This window comes from Canis lupus, chromosome 1 (assembly GCF_048164855.1).
Source record: "Canis lupus baileyi chromosome 1, mCanLup2.hap1, whole genome shotgun sequence".
Lineage (NCBI taxonomy): Eukaryota > Metazoa > Chordata > Mammalia > Carnivora > Canidae > Canis > Canis lupus.
Genome location: NC_132838.1, coordinates 70,040,693 through 70,056,519, shown reverse-complemented (window position 1 = coordinate 70,056,519; position 15,827 = coordinate 70,040,693). Strand labels below are relative to the sequence as shown.

The window sequence follows — 15,827 nt, the reverse complement described above, 5'->3', positions numbered from 1 at the left end:
GTTGTTGTTGGCAGGCGCGGCGACATGCAGAGGCTGTAGTCAGGTCAGACGTCAAACAGAAATCCTTATGTCACCTTCGTGTATCTTCACCTTAAACCAAATCCAAGTCCTCTTTTTTCTTCTGCACTAAACCAGATGAAAACATTACGGGTGGATTTGTAGGAGAATCAGGCCGTCAAAACGGTGACACCAAGCAATTCCCAAACCTAAACTGGGGACCCAGATCGTTAGGATTCCTTGTAACTCTGTATAAACCAAAGAGTCCTTTCTTCTTTCCTGTTTTAACAAATGGGCCGATTGAGGGTACGGAAACTCAGGGGAATGGTAGTGGAATGTCCCAGTGGAACTTTTTGGATTAAATGGCATCCGTCTCCTCTTCATTTTCCCTGAATCTTGATACGTCAGTTTTAAAGCTGCTTTCAGTTGAGGACAACTTACAGATGCTGCAACTTTAACAATAGGAATCTCTGTTGAGCTTAAAGATAGAGTTTCCGGAACACCCGTCTTCTCCACGTGGCGCAGTTGCTCCCTTCCCCTCCCGTGAGCATGAACGTGCTGTAATGAGTGCTGTCTCCTTGATTTTGTTTTCTTTATGGCCTTTAGACTGTGAAAGGTGGCATATCTGAAACAAGAATTGAGAAACGCATCGTGATCACGGGAGATGCAGACATCGATCATGACCAGGTAAAGACCCGCGGCTCTGGTTCTGAAAGTGACCGTGTCTCTCGGTTTGGCAGGTGTCGTGGGGTCGTGTCCCCGTGTCTGGCCCCTTCTCCCCGTGCCTCCTGGATGGAGTCATCTCCTAGGCATAGACGCATCCCACCCGAGACATGGCCTGTCCCGGGAGCCCCCCTCAGGCCAAAGCAGTGCAGCACGTGACGGCTGTTCATTTCCCACTGGCTTCCTGTGTGCTTTCGGGTCCAAGTAATCGCGAGGATTCCTGGCAACCATTAGTTAATTCTTGTGGGCCTGGGTTTAGGCCCATCGTGGATTAAAAACTGAATGGCAGCATAATGACACTAAGAAAAGTCACCAAGTTTGACTCAGACCAACTTTAAGGAGCTCACAAAGTATTTTTTACAGCGTTAGACAAGTTGGGCTATTTACCTGAGGTGTGTCCCCTGATTATTACTATCTTCGAGGAGCGGGAGAAAAGTCCGAGGCCCCCCACAAAGTGACCCCATACGTGGCTTCAGAAGCTGCTTAAGAGAATCGTGCTTCCAGCTGCTGTTTACCCGAGCGCAGTGCGTGGCTTAGGAATGCAGGAGAGGAGGGCCGGACTGCTGGCGACGTGGAAGGAGCTTTAGTTTTAGGCCGAGGCCTCAGCTGATGAGAATTTTTTGTTTTGTGATTTTCAGAGTGACTTTAACTCTGCTTTAAAGGAAAGCAGAGAAGAAATGGGTAGGAAATATCAGAAAGGGAGACAGAACATGGAAGACTCCTAACTCTTTAAGTTGTTAGAGACATTCAGTTGAGCATCTCGGCTGGGGTGTCAGAACAGATGATCGCTGCCCGGCTCTGATGCAGCGTGGAGCTCAGGAAACAGAGTTTGGAGAACAGGACGTCCCACTTTTAAAAAAGCTCACTCTGTGTGACCAGAGATGCTCTTCTCTGCCTAAAAAGAAAACTATGTTTTTCTAGAGCCCCGTAAACATGACTTGGCTTCCCTCTTTCCTATGTGTCTCATCCCTGAGCGTGCTCTGAGGTCAGAGAAGGGCTGCCCTGCCTCTGAACTTGGACTTTGTCATAAGGGCTTGGGGTAGCTGGCTGGGCCCGCCTACCCATGGGGGAGCCTGGCTGACTCCGTGGAGGCCCAGCTTCCCGCTCTGCACGGGGAGGGATGCTCTGCTGGGACGGTCTGGGCAGAGCAAGTGCTCCCTTCCCTGCTGGCCTCTAGTGGGAGTGTGTATGCCCCCGTGGGGGGAGAGGCCCCTGTGGGGGAGAGGCCCGGGCCTGCGCTCTTCGGCAGGAAGTGGAAATCCAGGCCTTCCAGGTCGTTGCTTCTGCTGCCCGTCTGGCCACTGGACGTGCGCCCTCCTGGCCTTCCCGCCGGCCCGCCTGTGGTGACAATACAGCTTCTGAGCAGCAAATGATGAAGACAGGGTCTGAAATGCGAGTGCCAGCGGGACACCCGTTGCTGACCCCCCTTAGGAGGAGGCTGCAGCCTGACCCAAGACGGCAGGGACACGGCCTTGCTCGGTGTGTCCCGCGTCCACCCATTTGAAAACCAAGGGCTGATGCCGGAGGAGAGAAGAGGGGCTAAGCTTCTGTGACACGTTCGCGGGTAGTTGTAAGGCACATGGACCTCCTTGAGTCCGTGTAAGTGGCTTCAGGCGGGCCTGTCCCCGGTGCTCACAAAGCTCCCTCCCCTGAAAGCCTGCAGCGACACCACGCACGTTTTCACAGGCAGAGGGAAACCACTTCCTGCCGACAGCCGAAGCCCTCCGCGTGGGGTCTGCGCTGTCCCGGCCCCTTCTTCAGCCCTTGTCCTGTCTCAGGAGAATCGTAACCATGGGGAGAAACCCTCCCTCTGAGCAGCAGAGACAACAGGGGTCCTGCGCTTGAGAGGCTGCGTCGCAGGCGGCTGCCCCGCGTGCACCCACTCCATGCCGGGACGGGGCACCGCACTCACCTCTCACTGTGTCTGCTCCTTTGCCGTGAAATAACCTCCCGGTTTGGCAGGAGGATGTGATCGTTTGCGCACAGCCTCTCCCGTTGTCTCATAAGTTGACATTTTGCAGTATATCGTTTCATGTGCGGATACTGCAGAGTAACGGAACTAACGGTGAATGGATTTCACATGTGTTTGGGGACCATTGGGTGGCTTTCGGTTTTCCCTCCTTCCCTGCTACTCAAGGCGCGTGTCACGCGTGTCCCCTTCCCCTGGGCATCATTTGTTTCCCTGTCACCCTCTGTGCTTCACGGGGCAGCTCCTTGGGAGGAGCGGAGGTGAGCACCTGCACTGGCTCCAGCACGGCCGTTCCTCCCAGACCGGACTCCAGACAGCAACACGGGCTCGTCCGTGCGGATCGCCCATTCCCCCTCGGTCCTGGGCCGCCCTGCTGCTGCCCCCCGCCCCACAACCTGCTCCCTGGCAGGGACCTAAGTACCTCCAGCGTCTTCCAGGCTTCCTTGTGACGTCTTGGGCATAAAACCATGCAGGTCTCTGCAGCTTTACCTCCGTGTGTGTGAGGCTGCAGCTTTACCTCCTTAATGAGGCTGCATGCTCTGTTGGCCAGATGGCAGATGAGAGGCGCCCTTGTCCCCGCAGGCAGACGACAGAGGAAGAGGACGGGGGGCGGGGCGGGGGGCACTTGGTTCAGGCACATAGTTTCCCCCAAGACTTCCCTCTTGCTCTGGACGTCTTCTTAGAGTTTGAGGGCCGTCTGTGCCGCCTCCCTCTGGAACACCTGTAAACCTCTCTCCTGCAGAGGAGCGGATCTGTCCACTTTGTCACGACACTTGTACGTACTTTATCTTCTGTTAAAATATGAAGAAACTCCGCTGCTTCCTGGAAGAGCCTGTGAGCCGGCGGGGGCCCCCGCGCCCTGCTCTTGCCCGCAGCCCCACGGCGGTGGCCTCGAGCTTGACCGCTGACCTCGCCACCCCGGTGGTTCTGACTGTGGAGCAGAGACCTGTACTTGAAGGACTGTCTGTGCCGCCTCTTGCACTCTGCTTGCCATATGCCCCCTGCTGCTGCCCTGGAATTCCGGGGGTCTTTCCCGCAACACTTGGCCTCCAGCAGTGGGGGCCCCTGAAGGAGGACAGCAGGCCCTGGGGGAGCTGGAGGTGGGCCCAGGGCCTCCCCGCTGCTCTGGGAGCTGCACGACCTTAGTGGTGGCCTCGGGCTGCAGGTGACTGTACGAGCTCAGGGTCTGTGTCCTGCCAGTCTTTGCGAGCGCGAGGCCGGCTTGAGTGCGCAGTGAGCCCCAGCCTGCGGCCGGCCCTGCTTCCCGTGTGCGCCGGAGCTGGAGCTGCCCGGGAGCGGCGCAGCCAGGGCCTGGCTCACCGTCCTCTGTCCTGACCCCGCAGGCGCTGGCGCAGGCCATCCGGGAAGCCCGGGAGCAGCACCCCGACATGTCGGTGACGAGAGTGGTGGTGCACAAGGAGACGGAGCTGGACGAAGGGGAGGAGTAGGCAAGGTAAGAGTCGGCGCCCTGCGTGGATGCCACTGCGCCTGGCACCGTGTGTGCCTGGGCTCCGCCCGGTGCTCCCGACCTCATCACCCAGGTCCCCGCATGTGGTGGTGACGGGCGCGGACGGCGGCTGCAGCGACGCCCTGGGGTGTCCTGTTTGCCTAGGACCTCAGTAGGGGCTGTCTTCACCGACGTCTGCCTTACAGGAGGCACTTTGCGGGAGGGGCACCACGGGGGCCTGACCTTAAAGCCCTCAACACGGGTGAGGAGTGACGCGTAAAGGAAAGATGGCTGTGGCTCATGAACCTTGAGAACTTAAAGGATGAAGTGACAGTTCACTGTGCAGAGGGGCATCCGTGTCAGGGACAGATCATGGACTCTTGTGTCGCATCCAGAAATCAAGCACTTGGGGCACCCGGGGCTCAACGGGTGAGTGTCTGCCTTGGGCTCAGGCCGTGCCCCTGGGGTCCCGGGATCGAGTCCCACCTCCGGCTCCCACAGGGACCTGGCTCCCTCTGCCTCTCCCCCTGCTCGTGCTCCCTCGGTGTCTCTGTCTCAAATGAGTGAACAGTGGGCAAAGCATTAACCCAGCAAACCATGTAGAAGCTACGTGAACAATCAAAACTGTTCAGCCTCATTATCCTTAAATACAAATTAAAAACTCAGTGTGTATGTTTTCACTGACACATCCGGCAAAGTTTGTTTTTAGCTCGTGTTGGGGGGCTGTGAGAGAGAAGGTGACGATCCCCTGCTGCTTTTTAAACGGGTCCTGTTTCCTGGGGACAGTTTGGCAAAACCCACCTTGTGAGCCTGCCATGTAAACCACCGTGAGCATTTATCTGAGATAAGCAGACATGCACACGAGGACTTGCCACCAGCGTGTTGAGGACATTCTTACATATGCCAGCAGGTCGGAAACGACCTCTGTGCCGGCAGCCGGCTGGTGACGCTGTTCCCATGTGATGGGATCACCACCGTTGAGTGCTGCTAACGTCCACGATGGTGCATGGAAGAGGTGGGTTTTGTTGCTCGGCACGTGTACCAGGGTTGCCGTTCTGTTTGTACCGCGATGTGTACACTGATGGGTTAGTCGACGGCGCCTCGCAGGACGCACATGTCCCCCCTTGGGGACGGCGTGGCCCCCGCCACAGCACCGCCTCCCCTCTGACCAAACTGGTTGATGTGAAGGACACCTGGCTTTCTGGTTCTTGCTGCTCCCGGCGGAGTCCACGCACCAGCCCGCCCTTGGTGTCTTTGCTGCAAATGCCTCAGGCTGTGGCTGTCTTTGCTGTCCGAGTCCGTATGTTGGTGCGCTGGCTGCACTTACTAGCAGAGGTCACGACGTGGGACTATCACGCTTTCCCTTGTGTCTCACGCCCCCCATACCCTGTGGTTTAGAGCTGCGGTCGTTCGCGTACTTAATGTTGCCTTCTGTATAGCAACTCTTGGTCCATGAGAAATGGTTCCTGTATGGGGATGGCTCGTGTCCTGCTGGCGTAGCCAGTGTTCCAGCCCTGGGTGCTGAGCCCATGGTCATCCACCCCCCCTCACCTCCAGCCCTGGGTGTGTTGAGCCCATTGTCCCCACCACCACCTCCAGCCCTGGGTGCTGAGCCCATCGTCGTCCACCCCCCCTCACTTCCAGCCCTGGGTGCTGAGCCTGTCATCACTCCCCCCACCTGCAGGTCGCATGTCAAGTCCCTCGTATGTGTGGGGACCTCATGGGCCCCGTGGTTCCGTGAGTCTGTATGTCTGTCCCTGCTCGGACGCCATACCGTCCACGTTACCATAGCTCTAAGATGAGGCTTCGTCCCTGGTAGGCCGTGTCTCCCCAGCCGTGTTTCCTCCAGGGATGTCTGGTCTGTTCTGGGCTCTTTCTGTACCACAGAAATTTCAGAATCAGATTGTTGGTTCTGAGATGACCCGGTGGTGTTTTAACTGGAACTGCGTCTGGTTTGGAGCTCAGTGTGTGGTAAGGATCGCTTCTTCCCACAAACATAAAATATCTCTATTTATGTCGGTATTTTTTAATATCTTCCAATAAGCTTGTATGATTTTTTACCCAAAGAAGGTCTTACAAATCTGCTCTCCCTGTAGCTGGTTTAGGGAGATACAACTGACTTTTCAGTGCTCGTCTTCTGTCCACAGCCTCACTCCCTATACGTGAGATGCTGTTTTCAACACAAGATGTTCAAGAGGCCCACAAGCAGAAATAATTGAAAATGTGTGAGCAGCACGTCCACTAGACTGAACAGGTGTGCTGTGTTATGTGCGAGGCTGAGGACTTTCTTAGCTGCTGTCGGGAGATGGAGACTCAAACCGTGAGACGCTGGGCCCGCCGGGGTGTCCGGTGCAGCCGGCCTTTCCTGACACGGTGATGAGTGAACATGGTGTCACACGAATACAAAAGTATTGGGTGTTTCTGCTAAGTTACGTTACTTGATCAGGAGCAGAAGATGAAAATTAGTGCCCAGTGTGAGTGTGGCCAACACTGCAGTTGGATTTGTGACATTTTAATAAGTCTTAGAGGGGATCAGTTCTGTCTGTTACCCCGAGGACCGTACCCATTTTTGCAGTGGGCTTGTGTCCACGCAGAGGCACACGCACCACGCAGACGTGCACACGCACGGCCTTTGAAGTTTGCCTGTCTCAGGACCACCTTTAGAAGCAGCCTCGTCAAACAGATCGGGGCAGGTAAAATGTAAATTCACATGGAAGGTGAGCAAACTAGATGAACTTGGAAAGATCCATTCATCTGTTGAAGAAATATTAAACGAGTACCAGCGTGTGAGGGTAGAGCTAGGCCTTGAGCGTTCAGACCGTCAAGGTGGTAAATAGCAGATGGGTTGTCCTTCCCAGGGAGGGGTCCACAGCGGGGGTTGTTGGGGGGAGAAACACGGAGAAACAAGCTGTGGTTCTGCACGTGATGCGGTACGGGAACCTGCACCTGAGTGCGGGGCAGAGTGAGGCCTGGCCGGGTTGAGGACACGTGGGGGGAGGCGGGGGATGGGGGCAGGAAGGGGGGAGGGGAGGGAGGACGGGGGAGCTGCAGAGGCCTGGCCGCCCCGCCAGGCCCTTACAAGCCAAGCTCCAGGGGCTGGGGCTCATGGAGAGAAGCGGAGGGCTGCCGTGCCCCATGACCGTGAGAGCTGTGAGGCCGTGTGGACGATGGCCCGGGAGGGGAGCAGGGCCTCAGGCTCGGGTCAGGGGTTCCTGTGGCGTCAGGCCCGGCGCCAGGGCACCAGGGCTGCTCCTCGCAGCCGAGCCGCCTTAAAGCCAAGCTGTGTGTCGTGGTGTTGGGATGGGGGCGCCCTGGGGGCCTGGGCTGGGCCTGGCCGGGTGGGCTGAGCAGCACGTGCGAGGGGGCAGCTCCACGGGTTTGGGGGGGGGGGGCAGTCTGCATCCTGCATGGGTGACGGTCCTCCTGCCTGCCCCTCAGCTGTGCCTTCGTGAACTGGGTGCTGGGAGGCCCTAAGGAGTGGTTCCCAGGGCTCTGGGGAAGGCCTTTATGACACGCGGGGCCAGTGGGCTTCATCCCGCTGACTCCCAGAATAAGTAAGCGCTGCAATGCCGTTCCCAGAGACGTGGAGTCCGAGACGCAGGTGGGGCGTCTGCGTGGGGACGGGGGCAGAGGGGTGTCAGGAGGTGCCGGTGGGGCGTCTGCAGGGGGAGGTCAGGGGTCAGGAGGTGCAGTTGGGGCATCCGCACGGGGAGGTCAGGAGGTGAAGGTGGGGCGTCCATGCAGGGAGGTTGGGAGGTGCAGGTGGGGCATCCACAGGGGTGGGGGCGGTGTGTCAAGAGGTGCAGGTGGGACGTCCACGGGGGTGGGGTGTCAGGAGGTGCAGGAAGTCTTAGCAGGTCCTGTGCAGGAGGGGCAGGTCAGAAGGTCAGGGCGCGCATCCTGGAGGGAGGACGCCTGTGGCGGGAGTGAGGCTGCCCCGGGGCCGGCGGAGGGAGAGGGCGGGAGGCTACCCTGGGAGCCCCAGAGCATGGAAGCCCCGAGAGGGTGGGTGGGTCCCGAGAACTGACCAGGAGGGCGAGTGCCCTGCGAGGCTGGTACAATCACCTGGGCCGCGGGGACAGCCCACAGGTGCAGGGGGTCAGGAGAGCGCGCATTAAGGAAGCTTCCCTTGCTGTCGCGTGTCCATGACCACGGATTTCTGAAGGAGACCATAGGATTCAAGCTGACCATTCCGAGTCCGGGCTTCAAGATGAACTGGAACGCCAGGCGGGAAGCGAGCACCTACTGACGAGTGCCTTGGAGGAGGAGCCCCCGCTGATCCCGTTCTGCGAGGGGAGGCTCCCACTTGCACTTTACGAGCATCCCTGTTGCCCCACACCTTTGCTGACGCTGAAATCCTAAGACTTTTTTTAAAGAATTTAAGACTTTGCCAGTCTGGTGAGGAAGGAGCATTTGTTCCTCTCTTCCTCCTCGAGAGACCCGGACACCCAGGCTGAGGGAGAGGCAGGCTACCTGCGGGGGGCCCAACACGGGACTCGATCCTGGGACCCTGGGGTCACCCCGAGCCCCCCGGGTGCCCTCCCTCAACACTTTTTAAACAGAAGCCTCGAGAATGAAGTAATCTGCATCAGCGCCTGTACTCAGGACCCGCGGATGCCATCCATGGGCAGAGCGGAGCGTGTGTCACGTCTGGACAGCCTCTCATGTTGGTCATCCCAGATGCTGCTTTCTGGACGTGGGGGGGGTGGCATTTGGGGGAATTGTGCTCCGGTAACCAAGACGTGTGTGAGGCGCCCCTAACCCCGTGAGGGTCACCTTCACGGACACGTTGGCCCTGCAGTTATTTGCTCCCGAGCATCACGAGCTTTGTCAACTGTGGGGCAGGTGTGAGTGGATCGTCCGTCACGGTGGCCAGTACTCACCTCCGGCTGTTTGGAATCGAGACATGCTGAGTAGGAAACAACATACTGGATTTAAAAATGTTAGGGGAAAAAAAGTAAACTAATAACTTACTAATAATCTAGTGAGTTGGGTCTAGAGATGAATCCTTTGGATTCCCACTGAGCCTCCTGTTCTAGGCAAACACCAGACGGGTACTTGGTGAGTTCTGTTCATATGTGGTTTCAAAGGATTTCTTCCTGAAACAACGGTTTGATGCAGTTTTTCTAAACGTGACTCTGATGCTGCAGAGACGCTGTCCGCTCCCCTCATCTTAGGAACCTAAGCCTGATAGAGGTGTAGCTAGAATACAGCGCACTGACTGACCTCTTCTAGCCCATTCATTTCTTAAAAGAAGCTTTAAGATTTTGGGAAACGCCTTCATGTCACGTTCCCATGAGACTTAGACCTAGGAGACTGAAGCAGAAGACCTTATGCCTTAGGGCCAAATACTAAGTATTGGAGGAATCTTTGTCAGCTTTCAGAGATTTCAGAGATTTGGGAAAGCTATCGTGTCCTCCCAGGACAGCATAGATGCGGCTCCTTCACACGAAGACAGGAAATGAGCCTGCAAACCACCCGAAATCAGCAGGTGGAGGTGGTGGGGAAGACAGGCAGTTAGACCTTGCTTCCCGATGATAGAATCCAGTAGTTTGGGTTTTCCCTCCCAGACCCCTGCTCTTGGTTCTTGCCTTGCACGTCCATCCCTGTTGCCTCCATTCATAGACTCCTCAGTGTAGACTCTTGTGCTTGAAGCACTAGGATCGTCGCTGTGACAGAGTAAACCCAGAATGGCATGCGGAGGAAAAGATGGTGTGTAGGGGAGGCCTCGAGGAAGGGCTGGGATGGCACCTCAGGATCCCCCCCAGAAGGCAGCAGGGAAGGCCCTATGCCCACACCGGAGTGCGGGCACTCGGGGGCGAGCAGAGGATGGGGCGGGTGGCGAGCTGTGGCAGGGCCCGGCGAGAGCGGGTCCCCCGCGTGCTGCTCTGGGGCTCCCTGCAGACCTGGGCAGGCAGAGGCCGCAACGCCCCTGGCAGCACTGCGGGCTCAGACTTGACTCCAGGTCGCCTGCCTCGGTGTCTAGGCCGGGCGGCCTTCAGGAGGGCGGCTTCCTTGGTGGAGCACAGGGTGGAAGGGAAAGCGTGTGGACTGGGTGACGTACCTGGGCCGGGCGGTTGATGCTGGGGGCGCTGGACCTGCATCCTGCAGGGTAGAACTGAACCTAATGTGGAAGCGAACCCGGCAAAATTTGAGATACTGTGTATGGAGATCGATACAACAATCACCGAGTGCCCGCTCCGTGCCCTGCTTTGTTGGGGAGCTTCGCCATTTATTACTTGCGTTGGTTCTCACGGCCGCCCAGGGCATGGACGAGGACCGGGGGCCCAGGCCTCGCAGCAGGGCCAGGCTGGACTGGCTCGTCCCGAATCCACGCTGCAGCCCGCAGGGCCCCTGCCGGGAACCCTTCCAGTAACACTCCCAGCGGTGCCGTCAACACTCGCTTCATCCTAGAAAAGCTGATTTTGTACAAAGTGTCTTTGAAGTTGCAGCTATGATCTAAAGCTAAGTGAACACGTAAAACCGTATTTCACAAAATAATCATGTTTAAAAATGAGGTAAAATCGATGTCTTCATCTGACAGAATGTTCTGCAAGTGCTGGTGGTGGTAGTTCCTCCAGTAGAGGAACTCGAGTGTGCCGTGTAGAGACGCGGACAGAAACGTTGCCGTTGACTTTAAAGAAACCCGGTTGGTAGCCCAGTGGCATCAGGAGAGCTCACCCTCTCCCGAAGGCCGGTGAGGGCCTTGACGGGTGACGGGGTAGAGGCCGCGACGGGCCTTCCCTGGGGGGAGGGAACCGCGGCTGTGGGAAAGGTAGGCTTTTCATTTCTTAAACAGAAACTTGGGGTGAACATCTCAAATTGACTCCTGAAAGTGAAACAACTGAATGGATGTGACCCCAGCAACCTCTGAACGGACTTCAGTCTTCGAGGTGAAATGGTGCCTGCGTGCGTGTTAGGGAGCAGAAGCAGCGGGCGGATGGGGTGCGCCCCCTGGGAGACGGGCCTGCAGGCCATGCGAGGGCTGAGGAGGCCGGGCGCCTGGACGGCGGTAACACGGCCCGGCAAACGGGGACACAAAGCCGTTTCCCCGGCCTCCTCGGATACGTGCTGTCTCCGGCCAGAAAGGAAGACGTTGGATTCGGTGTCCTCGTCTGCACTCCACGGGCACACCCCCCAAATAGAAACATATCCTACTCGCACTTTTGGCACCAGGACTCCTTTCTTCCAACGGAAGTGGATTAAAAAATGAAAATCAAATCTGCAAATGGGAAACCCAGCAAAGAAAGTTTAGCATTAGAAACAACTGAAGCCTGTAAACCTTTGTATTTAAAACCAAACATTTGGCACCTGGTTCTTATTTTTATTTAGGAAATAGTTGGATTCCTCACATAAATATCTTTATTCATATATTTAAGGTCTCTGGCTATACTGTTGCCCTACGGTAACTGAATCTTACTCCAAAAACAAATGTTACGGTTTCTTGCATCCTTTTAATTATTTTTGATAAAAACCGCATTTTTACATTTTTATCGAGGCTCCCGTCCGGGTAGGGGCTGCAGCACCTGGCAGAATTCGGCGCGGCTGGGTGGCCTGGTTTTGCGAGCGCATGTGGCAGCTGAGCGCGTGGGTTGTGGAGCAGAGCCACAGCCTGGAGCCCACCTGCTGCCAGCGCGGTCCCTGGAGCCCTGGCACCCCGTGCTTGAATCTGACCGGCTGCCCGCTGGCCCCGGGCTCACCCAGGAAATCCGAGTGCCCTGAGAGCATGTGCGACGACTGAGGCGACATAGGCAGGCAGGCGGTGGCTGCGAGGACTTGGGCTGCGGGACGGGGCCGCGGGCTCAGACAAGGCCGGGGGTCAGCGTCGCCCCTGGCCTGGCCCCCTCGAGGGCTGGCGACGCGTTTGCTTCCTGGGCCAGGACTCCAGCCCCTGCCGCGCAACCTGGCGCTTCTCCTGCTGCCACCCTCCCCAGACTCCAGGCGGACATCACGAAGTCGCCAAAAGGAAGGAGCTGGGAGTCAGGCACGTGGTCGGTCCTGACAGGGTGTCCGGGCTGCTGTGATCACAGCACAGAACGCCCCTGGGGAAGGAGCGCAACCGTGCGTGGTGTTCGTGTGAGGAGCCGGTGCTCGGTCTTCCGTGGGATCAGAGTGGGTGACGGAGTCATTAGACCCAAAATGTGAAAAACAACAAAAACCAAACGTGAAGCGTTTTTTTCCCCTTCTTTCTCATGGATACACGTGGGCGGAACAGGAAAAGCACGAATGTGTGATGAGCGTGCAGCAGTGGCCTTGGGGGTTGTGGCCTATGCCCCCCTCCTGGGCTCAGAACCTCAGGAGCCGCAGGAACCAGAAGCAGCAGAGGTTGGCTGGTGCGCCCATCACAGACAGCCCACGAGTGCCCGCATCTGCATCAGCGGGGAGGGCCCACTGGGCTGTCCTGACACGCTGCCCGCCGCTCAGCTGCACGTGATTCACTGCTGTTTGAGGAACGACGGGAAAATGTGCCTGCTGCTAAAATCGCAGTGATGCAACCTTCACTCCGCAGCGGTGTGCAGTGTGAGCATGTGTGCAGGTTGTCGTTTGTGATCCTTACTCCCGGCAAAGGGAGGTGCTTTATTTTACCTCTTAGTGGTCTGTGAATACAGGAAAGCAAATGACCTTCGGGTTTACGTGGGCAACTATGTCTTTCTCCACATGTATTTCAATAAATGTTGAAGCTCTTTGAAATCAAGACTTTTCATTCAACTCCTACGTACTCCTGGTTCCTGTTTACAAGTTTAATTTTAGCTTTGTTTTCTAAATTGAAGTTTTAATTTTGGTGAAAGCCAGTTTGTGAAATACCGTGCCATGGTGTCCGGAGACGTGGAGAATGGGATCGGAAGCCTCATCTTCTGTGGCTTTGCAGGCACTGCTGATGCGGGAGGTTCCTTCCTAATAGAAGCTGGGCTGCGGTGGCGGCTGTGTTCCTAGAACAATGGGTGTTCACTGAGCAAGGAGAACACAGCCACTCATCCAGAGCAGGGGGCAATCCTGTGACTGAGGTCCCAGCAAGGTCCCCAAGTCAGTGATAGTGACTGATCTTTCATCGGTGCCAATCACCACCCCCAGGTGTCTGTTCATAATCACTAACCTAAAACCTAAAACTTTGGGTTTGCTCCACTGATTCTGTCCCCCCCCCCATCCCCTGCCTGGAACCAGCAGTGAAACAGCCTCAAGCACGTAACGGGCGGGAGACACATCTGAGAGGAAGCTAACATAGGAAGTGAGAGAAGTCTCCGTGCTGGCGGGTTTTCCTGGGAAACAAGACTTAATTGTGTCTGTTCCAGTCGACTTCGGGGCCGGCGTCTCTTGGAAGGAGCTTGACGAGCACCGCACTGCCCGCTGGGTCACCACCACCCGCCAAGTGTCTGACCAGCTCAACTAAGAAGTGAAAAGTCACCTTCCCAAAACCTGTTTCTCCTTCCGGGACAGCACATCACCCTTACTTTCCTGTCTGCCCCCTGGTCTGCTCCCATTTTAGTCCCTCCCTTCCTCCGACTGAGGGTTTCTTGGGCTCATGTCTCACTTTGCTTTAAGCTCACAGAGCCCGTCCCCCTGTCGGGTCCCCTTGCCCTCTGCGCCAGCCTCCCCGGGCTGTGTGCAGCTGTGTGTGGCCTCTCTGGACCGTGTGCGGCCGTGTACGATCTCCCTGGGCCCTTGTGCGGCCTCCCGGGGCCATGTGTGGTTGTGTACGACCTCTCTGGGCTGTGTACAGCCATGTGCGGCCTCCCCGGGCTGCTAGACCAAGCGTGTGCTGCTCGGTGTGGTATCAGAGGGGTCCTGGCACTTCCCCGGATCTCCTGTGCCCCGTGGGCGATTCCTGGTCCACAAGGTCTGTGTCCCCGCTCCCACCCGGCCTCGGCCCGCTCTCCTCACCTGAGGCACCTTTTCTGCTCACGTCAGGGAGCTCAAACGGACTTGGTTTCTCCTCCTTCCTTGCATCGAGCTTTAAAAAGCTGACCTCGGTTTCCCCTCGGGACCATGCAGGTCAGGGTCACCCGAGCGTGGCGGCTCTTGGGTCGGTCTGCTTGCAGGGCACCGGGTGGGCCGTTGTGCTGGCCTCCGGGAATGGCCCCGCTGTGGGACCAGGCACGTGAGGGTCGGTGGTCCGACTGGGAATTGGGTGGGACGGTACTTATGTGGGTTTTTCCCCCAAGCCTGTGTCTTTGGAATATTTAAGTCCTTTCTCTCTTTTTTTCCTCCTAGAGAACCCATCTTTTAAACAACACTCGACTTTGCGAACCTGAGGAGCTTCGGCCCTCGCAGATGTCCGCGCCGCCCCCCTACTGCCGCCAGTCCGTGCTACGCCGGTAACCCGACCAGGAGCCTGAAGAATTAAAATGCCGACAACCAAACCTTACCTAACAGCCCTGGTCTATCCTGTTCCCCCGCATTTTAATACATTATTTTGTTTTATAACCACTTCTAAACATTCTTGATTCTTTTTTTTTTTAACTAGGGAGTTTTGTTTTTGTTTCCCGTTTACTTTGTGTACAACTACCTGCTTTTTGTCACTCATTTTGATCGATGACGGTGAACAAAGCCAGCCCGGCTGGCGAGGTGCTGTTCACCTGAACAGGTGCTGTTGTGCGGAAAGGAAACTGTGTGACTAATCCCGATGCTGGCTTTCCCACCTTCGGACGCTTCCCCTCGACTTCTCACGGTAAACAGCGGAGTCTTCGGAGCACAGCGGCCACGCTGCGGAGGAAACGTCGCTGCGCTCAGGAGCGTTCCGTGCATCCGGAAGGTCCTCTAGCGTCTGAGGCTCTCGGGCGCCTCCACTGCGGAGCCGTGGGACCTGCGGCGAGGGCCGAGCCCTGCGCGTGGAGCCCCGGCCTCTCGACGCGGGAGGAGGCGCCACGACCGTCCATCCGGGCGGCCCAGCCCGTCGTGCTTGCGGCCAGGCACGAGGTTTCCGGGCGTCCGGCGCCGGGCGCTTGGTGTGGGCCGCGTGTGCTGTGCGGCGGCCCCGTAGGAGCAGGCGCGGGCCCGGGCGGGGCGGGGCGGGCAGAGGGCTGCGGAGGCCGGGGGGGGGGGGCGGCGGCCACGGGGCGGCGCGCTCTCCTTCGCTCCCACCGCCTTACGGGCCGGTGCCCGCCTCGCATCCTGGCAGCCTCCCCTGTACTCCGAGCGCCCCGCTGTGATGCGGCCGTGAAATAAAGGCTCTGTGTTCCCGCAGCCTGTCGCTTCTCCTCTGTGGGCGCTCCCGGGTCCCCGGCGGGGGGCGGGGCCGTGGCGGGAGGAGCGGGGCCGCCGCCGCCCCCACAGGTTGCCCACGGGCCGGCGGCTTCGGCCCAGTTGCTGCCGGGGCGTCCCTTCGGGCCGCGAGCCCGCCGAGCGCCCCAGGCCGCCCCCGACGACGCCCTGTCAGCGCGGGGCCTCCGCCGCGTCCCGAAGTCCCTGTGACCCCGGGAGCAGCCCTCAGGCCCGGGCGGCGGCTCCGCTGTTCCTCAGGAGGCACCGGCCGGACGGCGGCTGCGCCCCTAACGGCCTCCCGGGCCCGGGACACAGGGGACGTGGGTCCGCCGCCCTCCCGAGCGTGCGCGGCCGGCGGCTCGACCCAGGCGCGGGCGGGAGCGGCAGGTCCTCACAGTCCGGCCCGTACCTCACGGCGGCCGGAAGCAGCTGCGAGAACACGGACTGCGCAGGCGCGCGGAGGCGGAGGGGGCGGAGCCGGTGGCCTCATGG

General features: G+C 58.2%; 1 protein-coding gene across 25 annotated transcripts in view; it reads left to right on the top strand.

The window, feature by feature from the left end:
• EPB41L2 (erythrocyte membrane protein band 4.1 like 2) overlaps positions 1-15,317 on the top strand; it is a 193,570-nt gene extending 178,253 nt beyond the window's left edge. For 24 of the 25 annotated variants that reach the window (XM_072833937.1, XM_072833939.1, XM_072833942.1 and 21 more), the window contains 3 exons: positions 604-684; positions 4,033-4,142; positions 14,346-15,317. In XM_072833937.1, the coding sequence (XP_072690038.1) occupies positions 604-684; positions 4,033-4,137 (186 nt within the window). In that variant the 3' untranslated portion in view covers positions 4,138-4,142; positions 14,346-15,317. Of the gene's footprint in view, positions 1-603; positions 685-4,032; positions 4,143-4,342; positions 4,566-14,345 lie in introns of all 25 variants that reach the window. The other variant, XR_012034572.1, reaches the window with a different exon arrangement.
• The last annotated feature ends 510 nt before the right edge of the window (positions 15,318-15,827 follow it).